Source organism: Camelina sativa, unplaced genomic scaffold, assembly GCF_000633955.1.
Source record: "Camelina sativa cultivar DH55 unplaced genomic scaffold, Cs unpScaffold00566, whole genome shotgun sequence".
Lineage (NCBI taxonomy): Eukaryota > Viridiplantae > Streptophyta > Magnoliopsida > Brassicales > Brassicaceae > Camelina > Camelina sativa.
The window spans coordinates 19,266-29,599 of record NW_010921733.1 but is presented as its reverse complement, the minus strand read 5'-3'; the positions used below and the strand labels follow the sequence as shown (position 1 = coordinate 29,599).

General features: G+C 38.0%; 1 protein-coding gene across 13 annotated transcripts in view; it reads right to left on the bottom strand.

Annotated features, from left to right (window-relative positions):
• The window catches only part of LOC104773522 (CCR4-NOT transcription complex subunit 1-like), a 20,662-nt gene that overhangs the window by 5,169 nt on the left and 5,159 nt on the right, over positions 1 to 10,334 (bottom strand). For 3 of the 13 annotated variants that reach the window (XM_010498150.1, XM_019242689.1, XM_010498149.2), the window contains exons 6-38: positions 8,449 to 8,577; positions 8,183 to 8,374; positions 7,902 to 8,096; positions 7,633 to 7,770; positions 7,408 to 7,530; positions 7,067 to 7,320; positions 6,856 to 6,959; positions 6,660 to 6,754; positions 6,351 to 6,575; positions 5,839 to 6,018; positions 5,681 to 5,753; positions 5,511 to 5,578; positions 5,252 to 5,397; positions 5,049 to 5,157; positions 4,813 to 4,959; positions 4,681 to 4,728; positions 4,478 to 4,606; positions 4,117 to 4,347; positions 3,890 to 4,027; positions 3,716 to 3,804; positions 3,514 to 3,619; positions 3,175 to 3,270; positions 2,907 to 3,059; positions 2,568 to 2,750; positions 2,266 to 2,492; positions 2,067 to 2,169; positions 1,855 to 1,983; positions 1,725 to 1,769; positions 1,358 to 1,552; positions 966 to 1,092; positions 755 to 879; positions 363 to 489; positions 176 to 276 (exon numbers count right to left, since the gene is read on the bottom strand). In XM_010498150.1, coding sequence (XP_010496452.1) covers positions 176 to 276; positions 363 to 489; positions 755 to 879; positions 966 to 1,092; positions 1,358 to 1,552; positions 1,725 to 1,769; positions 1,855 to 1,983; positions 2,067 to 2,169; positions 2,266 to 2,492; positions 2,568 to 2,750; positions 2,907 to 3,059; positions 3,175 to 3,270; positions 3,514 to 3,619; positions 3,716 to 3,804; positions 3,890 to 4,027; positions 4,117 to 4,347; positions 4,478 to 4,606; positions 4,681 to 4,728; positions 4,813 to 4,959; positions 5,049 to 5,157; positions 5,252 to 5,397; positions 5,511 to 5,578; positions 5,681 to 5,753; positions 5,839 to 6,018; positions 6,351 to 6,575; positions 6,660 to 6,754; positions 6,856 to 6,959; positions 7,067 to 7,320; positions 7,408 to 7,530; positions 7,633 to 7,770; positions 7,902 to 8,096; positions 8,183 to 8,374; positions 8,449 to 8,577 — 4,530 coding nt within the window. Of the gene's footprint in view, positions 1 to 175; positions 277 to 362; positions 490 to 754; positions 880 to 965; positions 1,093 to 1,357; positions 1,553 to 1,724; positions 1,770 to 1,854; positions 1,984 to 2,054; positions 2,170 to 2,265; positions 2,493 to 2,567; positions 2,751 to 2,906; positions 3,060 to 3,174; positions 3,271 to 3,513; positions 3,620 to 3,715; positions 3,805 to 3,889; positions 4,028 to 4,116; positions 4,348 to 4,477; positions 4,607 to 4,680; positions 4,729 to 4,812; positions 4,960 to 5,048; positions 5,158 to 5,251; positions 5,398 to 5,510; positions 5,579 to 5,680; positions 5,754 to 5,838; positions 6,019 to 6,350; positions 6,576 to 6,659; positions 6,755 to 6,855; positions 6,960 to 7,066; positions 7,321 to 7,407; positions 7,531 to 7,632; positions 7,771 to 7,901; positions 8,097 to 8,182; positions 8,375 to 8,448; positions 8,578 to 8,661; positions 8,776 to 8,971; positions 9,312 to 9,406; positions 9,633 to 9,725; positions 10,027 to 10,178; positions 10,329 to 10,334 lie in introns of those variants that run through there. The other 10 variants (XM_019242694.1, XM_019242693.1, XM_019242691.1 and 7 more) reach the window with 8 other exon arrangements.

Below are 10,334 nucleotides of genomic sequence, written 5' to 3'. Positions count from 1 at the left end.
GGTCAGTTAGCGTTATGGTGCAGTTTTAGTATAGAAACAATACAACCTAAGCTTCTCCCAATTTGTATGTTTTCAAACCTATTAATTTGCCTTGTTCTTATGACAAGCATGATTGATAATAGAACAAGACTATGTGATTGCAAAAGCAAACTAAAAAAAATAATAAAATCGCAACCTTTGCCAGCGCATCAACAAGACTGTGGAGCTCTGAAATGACACTGGACTCTTCAGTGACCAAGGATTGGAGTAGAGAAATAGCAAAGTCAGTTGCGCTCTCTGCACAGCAAACAACTAGTTAGACATGTTCACTTGCCATAAAAAATGTATGTACAAGGACATAAAGGATAATGCCGTCAGCATACTGTTTCTCCCTCCATCAAGATGCTTCGCCATGTGGACATTGTACTCCGCTAGGCTGAGCAACTCGCGTTGAATAAGACCAATAGTAATGTCTTTGTTAAGCTTCCTCTCCTCCTCTGAATAAATTACCTGTATCAAGAAATGCCAAAGAAACAAAACCTCATATCAACAATAATTTCAGGGAATATTATCAGTAGCTCCAACTAAAGGAAATAAGAATATTATCAGTAGCTCCAACTACAGAAAATAAGCTCGATCTGGCGCTTATATGATCGGTTTTATGGCAGAAAATAGTGGCAAATATATGAGAAGTAACTGAACTAATGCCGATAAGAGAAGTGTGATATACAATAATAATAAGAATGATTAGATCTTGAAAAGGTTGTAGACATACCCAACTAGTGAGCTCTTTAACGACACGCTTGCAAACATCACGAATAGCAACAAGTATTGCTAGGTTAGCACTGACGTGAAGGTTAANGGATTGGAGTAGAGAAATAGCAAAGTCAGTTGCGCTCTCTGCACAGCAAACAACTAGTTAGACATGTTCACTTGCCATAAAAAATGTATGTACAAGGACATAAAGGATAATGCCGTCAGCATACTGTTTCTCCCTCCATCAAGATGCTTCGCCATGTGGACATTGTACTCCGCTAGGCTGAGCAACTCGCGTTGAATAAGACCAATAGTAATGTCTTTGTTAAGCTTCCTCTCCTCCTCTGAATAAATTACCTGTATCAAGAAATGCCAAAGAAACAAAACCTCATATCAACAATAATTTCAGGGAATATTATCAGTAGCTCCAACTAAAGGAAATAAGAATATTATCAGTAGCTCCAACTACAGAAAATAAGCTCGATCTGGCGCTTATATGATCGGTTTTATGGCAGAAAATAGTGGCAAATATATGAGAAGTAACTGAACTAATGCCGATAAGAGAAGTGTGATATACAATAATAATAAGAATGATTAGATCTTGAAAAGGTTGTAGACATACCCAACTAGTGAGCTCTTTAACGACACGCTTGCAAACATCACGAATAGCAACAAGTATTGCTAGGTTAGCACTGACGTGAAGGTTAATTGATGCATTCTCATAAAGAGCCTTGAAAGCTTTTTGAGCGACAGCAAAAGCGGCTTCATCTCTGCTTATACATCTGAGGATAATTTCAGGAACTTCAGAAACTACGGCCTGAAAATAAATGAAACCTCCATTAGCTATGAACTCATTGGATTAAACCAGAATGGCAACAACCACCAAAAATTCAAAAACATTTGTCTAATTAACTTTCATCAATTCTCGGTGCATGTAAATGATTTACGATTTTGCGCTATAACTACTTAGGCACTAGAAAATTAAGTACCTGAATTTCATCATCTCCTGCATTATTAGCCACTAGTTCCTCCATCTGAAACAGTTATAAGCAGTCACTAAAATATTAAACAGCCAAAAGAAATGCAGAAAGAAAAACACGTAATAACCACTTTACTAACCTTCTGAGTAACAATCTGATACTTATCCAGTGCATCTCTCGTGGACAGAGAAGGCTGTGTAATATTATTTCCACCAACTCGTTCCATGGTAGCAGCTGAAGTCAATGTCTGCAGTGACGTTCCAATTTCCTTAGGTATAAACAAGAAGCTCAATTTAGTAATTCAATATAAAGCTAAGTGAGTCATAAGTTGAAACGCACAGTATATCTCACTTTCATAACAGCGTCAGAGGGATCAACCAGATTCAATTCTGAGGTTGGTAGTGATTTAGCAAATTGAAGACTGGCTGAGTCACCAGCTTGATCAACTTGTGAGCTTTAACACACAGGTAAATTGAAATGTCAACATATCAGCTGTTAAATATGGAAAATTAAATGAATGGAGTTTTATCAATCTGCAACAACAAAGCACCTCAAAAGCGAGACTGAAGATTCAAAACCATCCACAGAAATATCTGATGGCCGGGAGACCATATCCATCCTAGCATTTCCAGCACTAGACAAAAAGTCAGAAGCAACTTTTCCTGATACTGGACCATAACCACTACCAAGTGCAACATCGCTAGATGAGCTTGATGCAGCAGATAAACCGTGTGAAGTCTGGGTCGACTGCTTTTGCCAAGGATGTTGAACAAAGTCCTGAAAATGCATATGACAAGCTTAGTCATACAAACACAAAACATAGCAGAGGCAACTACCTGTTAAAAACAGCACCTCATAAACTCGCTGCTGAGACAGAGAGAGGTGTCCAGGTTTTGGACGGAGGGATTCGGGAATAAAACTACCGGAATTCTGCGATAGCATATTTGGATCAAAAAAGGAGGATCCAGCACCATCTCTGTGCTTTCTCCGTAACAACAATTGCTGAGCAATATCCGCATCAATTGTTTGTATTGCCTGTAGGGACGGAGATATAGAACTATCACTAAACTTATACTGAGGTCCCATCATAAATTCGTAACAAAAGGTATTATCCCTCAACAGAAGTGCCTCCAATCCAGTTAAATCTGTTGAAAAAGAAATAAAAAGCGGGATAATTTATCTAACAAAAACCTTATCTGTAGCCGCATGTTCAATAGCCGCACAACCCAAATCAAGATTGTCATTGGTGACAAGTTGCACAATTTGTTCAAGAGATTCATTTGCAATATTCAGACCCTGGAGAGAATTCCGTAGATGACCGGATATTGAAGTACGCAAGGGTTCCTACATATACCAAAGAATGCAAAAAAAAAAACAGAAAGAAAAGTAGAGTTTGTTGGTTTAGTGTAACAAGGCAGAAATATAATTGCATGAAGGTAAACGAGATGTAGACAAAAACCTTGCATGTCACATGAGCCAAACTCCCAGCTAAACTCGCAACCATCAAGTGAGCTGCATTATAAATACGTGATTCTTCGGGTTCCATAGCATAATCCTGGAGTCGAAAAGAATATACGAAATATAAATAAGATCAAAACCCTGGAGATTTTCTGCTGTAGAAACCAACAATAGATGGAACAAAATGGGAAATAAATAATTTATAGTTGTGGAGTGGAGAGCGATGGAAATTAGATTGGAGATTAAAAAAAAAAAGTATTAGAGGGACACGAGATCAAAAACAGGGAACGTAAAAGTAGAGTAGAAATAAAGAAAAATGATGAGTTTTAGATTGGCCAACCTTCAGCACAAGTTCTTTTGTTGTTTGGCATGCAATACAAACACTTCGCTGCACAATACCAGACACAATCTCCTTGATAGCTCTGTCCATGGCAAGTGGTACCACTCTGCAAATGGATGATAGATTAGTGTGTGAAAGAAAATTCCTTCATTGCACTACAAACATAATGATTTCAGCAGTAGGGAGACCTTCCGTCACAAACCTCTGAAATGGAAAGTGCATACCAAAACCGCTCAACTTCTGATTAATAACAACATGATTTCCAATGTTGGGAAGTGCTGCTGACAACTGCTGGCCATGACATTCAATGTAGAACGGGTTTGAGAGACAAGCATATATATAATAACTTTCATCGACATTTATAATAAAAACATACCTGACTGATAGAAAACAATGGGGACGGAGTTGACTGGAACAGTCCTTGAGGTGACGGCAGCTGATCAGACAAACCTAGAGTTGCCACTTTTTCCTCTTCCATCAAAGTATTAGGATAAACACGTTGAGGGGCTACATACTGAAAAGAAAAACCAAAGCAAGTGGCTAAATATCATTGATATATAAACGACACTACAAGTCGATAACGAAAAGAACACATAAAATAACCTGTGATAATAACTTCGAGGGAACGTCTGTATTCGGAGAATTTGCAACATCAAGAGGTAGGTCTATTTGCTTAAGAGGAGAAACTGTTTTAGGCTCTGATATCATCTGCGGCTGAGAGATAAGATCTTTGTTACTAAAATCAGGATTCCCATCTATTTCTCTCTTCCGGTCCTTTAGAAGGGAAGTTGGCGCTACTTCTTTTATATCAACGCCAAGGTTCTTGAATAAAACCTGACGAGATGAAAAAAAAAACATTGAATACAAATGTATATATAGATATACATATGTATATTTATGCCAAACAACTCGTGATCCTGAAAAGGAACAATCATCTTTCCAAAAACTTCTTAAAACCAGATACCTCTATGTCAAACTTCAAATTCATTTTTAGGTTTGGCATTGAATAAATCTCAGCGAGCAACCCAAGTATAGCCATCGTCCAAGGATTGGGAGGCTGATACGCAATACTGTTTTGGCATGGCTCCAGAACCTGCAGTGATAGTAATTTAGAACTCAAATCATCAACCCTAGAACAGGTAAGAACGCTGATTAACGATCACCAACCTTTGAAGTAAATGGAATGACCGCAATCATCAACCCTTTTTCATATGCCTGCAAAAGGAAAAGAATATAAAGTTCACATCTTCAGTGTTAATACGAAGGATTGAGATAAATGAAGGAAAAAGCAGCAAATACCTCCACAATCAAGGATTTTGGATCTATTTCTCGCGCCCTTAAAACATAATTCCTTCCAATGGTCAACTTTCCAAGCCAACTGCCTAAATTTTTAAGAAGAGATCGCTCTTCAGAACTTGACTTTATAAGCTCTGAACCCAAAAGAACCTGCAAACAAAAGAAATTAAGGATTTAAAGTTTGCTTAAAAAACAAGTTCACCCATCAACGCAAAATCATTTGTGGAAGAAAATCTAACCTTGCAATTTTCATATGTATTTTGAAGTATCTCCTTAAATAACAGCTTCGAATCAACTTTATCCAAGAACTTCAGGTACAGATCATGAAAATTTTGCTCGATGCTCGCTCTATGAGGTATTGAGCACATGAAGGAAAAACAATAAGAAGAGAAGACGCAGAAACAACACATAAATTGCAAACATAAAAAACAACTATCAGTACCTTTTCATAACCATGTACTGTGCAAACCAAGGATAATACTGTTGAGGTAAAATATCAGCAAACTCTTTCCCTTTCGATTCAATGTTTGCTATAGAGAGATTATTGATTATGAAAGAAACTTTATCCTGAACATTCTGCAGTGGAGTCTGGGAAAAAAGAAGTCTTATTCTTGTCATTCATACTAAAAAGTATACAGTTGGCATATCGACAATTCATTATGCAATGTAACCAGAACAAAAAAAAAATCTGAATGAAGTACCTCGATTGCGTTTTCTCTTCTTTCAGCAGCTGCAACCAAGGTTTCTATGTTCAAAGCAGAGCCAAACCCTGTGATAATCGAATTTTAGAAAGAAAAATTCTTCTCTTGATTAGGAAAAGTACCTATCATATTTCAAAAAACATTTATACACTAAGTTAACAGGAGTTTACTTGTCGAAGTAGCTCCACGAGTTTGACGACCAAGACCAGATGAGGTTGAAGAAGACGATGAAATGCCAGGATTCTGCATTAACAGCTAGTGAAGTGAAAAATGGAGACACTTCCACCCATAAATAGGCATAAAAGAAAAATACAAGAAAAATCATCACCCTTGGAATGACAGAAATATCAGCCGAAGTGGTTGATAACGATGGCAGAAGTGGCCTTGCGTCATTAGATGGCACACTAGGCACATTGCTGCGGTCATCAATATGCACTTCATTTTGCTGTTGAAGCTGTATGGGAGAAGAATGCTGTAATGCAGATTGGCCAGTGCTAGAACCACTCAACTGCCAAAAAAAAAAAAAAAAAACTTTATGAGCCAACTCAGACAACGAGAAGCTTACAGTGTTTGACATTAAGCTTAAGAGGCTAGAATTGAAAGGTATGATACTTGAAAGAAAAAGGATCAAGGAATTTTCTTTCTCCTTTTCAATAAATACCTTGTGAATCTGAAATCATGTTTGAAATTGATCGAAATGAAGATATTTGCAGAATCAACTTGTAATAATGACAGGACAAGTACATATAAAGAGATTTTAAAATAGAAAGCAAACAAATAAAACAATAGCAAGACAATTAGCACATTTAATCAAAAGAAAATTTAAAATCAAACTTCTACCTCGCCATTTCCAGGGAAAAACTGCGAGGGAGCAGAGTGTGAAACAGAGGCATCGGACTCTAAATTACCAGATGATATCCTTGAAAGTGCTTGTTCAATAACAGTGACTAACTCAGGGTGAGTGCTACGCAGATGCGATATTTGCAGAATATGGTTGCAGTATTGAGGCAATTCAACCAGACGGTTCACGAACTGTTCTAGAGCCTTGCTTCCAAAGAGAAACATCTGCATAATTGGGAAAGAAAGACAATGATAGATCTCTCACAGAAAAACCTGGGCGACAGAAATACATAACAAAAGAATCCATACTTTTGAATCTGCAGGTTTACGCAAAGAATCCAAGACTAGACGCAGGGCCATCCCCAGAGTGAGGGAACTTATAAGCTGGTGCTTTATAACAGAACCTGAAATTTTGTACAAGCCACAGCAGATTCTCAGATTTAACAGAATGTAATGACAACAATACATATCTCGATAAAAACATCTTCTTAAAAGACCCACTCACCAAAGAGGATGGAGGCTATTTTCAGCTGTCTCTCAGGATACTTGGGGAAAAAACGATATTCTTCAAACAGATTAGCGATCATGCATTCAAAAATTAATTTTTCCCTGCCAAAAAAACAACCTCGTTATATTCATTATGCATGATGTGCCTGAAAGTATGAAGAAAGAAATTGAGTTTCTCCCAAATGTTAAAAAGTTTTTCATTATCAAACCTTTGAACTAAAGAGTCCTTGTATCGAGAAAGCATTTGAACCATCGCATCAACACTCAACTGACTAGAAAACATTTGATGGAAATAAGCGTTTGCTTCTGCCTCAACATCATCTCCATATGCATTGGAAGCTGATGAATCTTTAGCCTCGCCATTCTGCAGTTTCGAATTACAATCCAAAATTGCGGCATTGACCTTTTCTATCTCCTCGACCAGTTGAGATGAAGTAATCACATTATCATGAGCTTTCAAAACCTGCAATATATGTTCGAACAATTTAATCTCAGTAGATATGAAATAACAGAAGAGCCGGAAACCAAACCAAAAGGGAAACTAACTAACTTTCAAAAGAGAAGTTGTTGCATCCAGATGAAGATCTGATAACGGATCAGAAGGGTGAAAATGTTTGGCGGTAAAATCCTCTGAGTCGCTGAAATGCACATTCTTGACAAATTTGAGACACTCCTGATATATGACAAACATAAATTTTAAATGTAGATACCATCTTCTCATCTCTTAAAAAAACACTAGAAGTACTAGAAATTAGATTGTGAAAAAATGTGTTACCTCAGCAAAGAGGTCCTTATACACATGTAGGCAGTTTGGCAACCAGCTCTCAATGTCCAAAAGACCTCTCAATGACGCAAGGACTGCCAATCTGATACTGAACGAGACTGGAACTGATTCTAAGACAACAGGGAGAATCTGAAATAAATAAATAAATTATCCCTAATTAGTATAGAGACACAGTGAGGCTGTTGTAAGAAAAGACAAAAAAGAACATTATACTGAGATCAATTGAGCCACTGTCACGCATTTTCAATACAACATCTCACCTTTAGCTCATGGCAGATTTCAATTATTCGGAGCATGCTGTCTGCTTTAAGATTTTGGGCACCTAAAATCCCCCACAGAAAGAGTTCTGCATTCTGATGCCAGATATTAAGGATAAAACCACTCTCCTGGGAATTCGTTATTATGACTGGAAAAATAGCAGAAACCACTTCTCGCTGGATGAGATTATAAGCAGTCTGCATCAACAGGATTGACATACTTAGCAAACAAAAAAGGCGATATTACGAGCATATACCACCAAAAAACAGTCACGGAAAATTACTTTGATGTGTGTCATTCCAAGAAGCAAGGTTCTAGGACAATGTGTGAGTGGATACTGGAGCAACGAACTAACCAAAACAGCATGACCTCTCTCGGCCAATTGGCATAGAACATCCAAGAGATCCAGCGACAGCCATGCATGATTGGATAGTCCTAACTGTTGCTCATGGCTGTGCATGTTATCATTATATACCTGGAAAACAGCTGGTCAGAATAGTGACAGTATCAAGGAAGAGCATCTCTAAACAAGTATGTGTGGTGTCTCACCAGCTTCCTTGGAGAATGCATAAAGGTGAAAACTTCTGGTGGGGCAGATATTGCATGCTTAAGAAAGGATAATTGACCTTCCATATTCTTCCAGACAGACGCACATACAGCATCAAGAGGAAATGGCTCCTGCAAGAATCAGATTAAACCTTAAACAACAAAATGAAGCAAACATATTTTTAAACAGACAAATTAGCCATTATGAGAACACACCTTGCAAGCGGTTTTATAGAGCCGCATGAAAAACGCGAAAGACTCCATATTAGGGATGTCAAATCCATCATGATCAAGATTCTCGATTACTTTCCTCCAGCTTGTGCCAGGAGCCTGATTTGCCATAAAATCATAAGAGCAAGAACCAGATAGAACTTAACAGATAAGCTAGATGCGTCTTCACAAATCCATCGATAAAAGAATGGACGATAGTCTCAAACAAAAAGAGATAAATAAAAAGGCTAAACTGAGTTTCTTAAACTATCAGTGACCTTGATTAGACAAAGTAATAGTGTTTCAGATAACTCACAAGCAGATTGATTGTATCAACTAGAATATCAACATTCCACGACTTTGGCGTGGGAAGTTCAGATGGAATGCAGGAACCAAGGGCTAAACTGAATGTTGAAAAGGTGGTGTGATTATCTTCAAGATCAGCACATGTCCGAGCAACATTGACAAGAATTCTTGAGATAGTAGCCTCTCTTAACGGTGCAAAACTAGACAAGATCTCTTTGCATTGTTGGGCATCAGCAGTGAATCCACAACCTAATTCTCCCATGAGATCTCCAACACCTGTTTCCTTATCGATTTCAGCTAAGATAGCATCAAACTCGTTTTCAGCAGAATCACAGTGAAAACCCATGCTCCTACAGCAGAACAGGAAAATAGTTGAGAGACAGATCCAGAACATAAGAAAGAAAGAAAATAAAATAAAAGGGATAAACAGATGGAAGCAACTCACCTGAAAACATCAGCTTCATGAACGTCGGAGAGGATAGGTGTGAGAGCAAAAGAGAAATCATCACTAGGTTGAGCATAAGACAAAATCTGTAAGAAGGAATCCAAATGCCTGGAAAGATCCTCAGAACTCTGGAGAAACAAGAGAACATTCTGAATTTGCTCAGATGAATCAATCTGGCCGGTATTGGCACAGAGTTGCTCAATCTCGGCCAATAAAAAGTTGCGTCCTACAAAAAAAGGGAAAGAAGAAAATGCCATGAGTAAGAAAAACAAGAGCGAAAAAGAGATAAGAGAAGAGAAGAGAGTGAGAAAGGCTTTACCAGTTGTCTTTGCATCCAATCTATCAAAAACGGTGAGGGCCAGAGCAAAGGCAATTTTGTCAGAGACTGAAAATTCCAAAGTATCAGTCAAATCATCCAGAAATGACTGAGTAAGCTCAACATCTTTCAGGGCGTGAGAGAGCAGGGTTCCAAGATTCGGCAATTTCATCACACGTTTAAACACTAAGGATACTACTTTCTCAAGCTGTAACAGCGTATCTGGCTGGCTTTTCCGGACGGTGAAGCAATCTAAGCAGGTCTTGAGAACTGGAATACTAGTCTCCACTCCAAAATCAAACAACTAGCATTTGCAAAATAAAATAAAAAAAAAGAGTTCAAAATCACAAAGTGAACAAGCAAACAAAACAACAAAATCAGAAGAAACAAAAAAAAAATAAAAAATAAAAATATGCGCTAGGAAACATCAGAGAGAATGAATATATAAGTAAGTACCTGAGAAAGCTCTTTGGCGATGGAGTCGGCATCGGAATCATGAAGGCTCTGGAGCAAGAACCGGGTATGACCGGCGACCTTGGAAGGAATCATCAGCATGGTAAAATCTGAGATCCGAAATGCTATGGTAATTTATTGCCAGGAACAAGCGGGTGG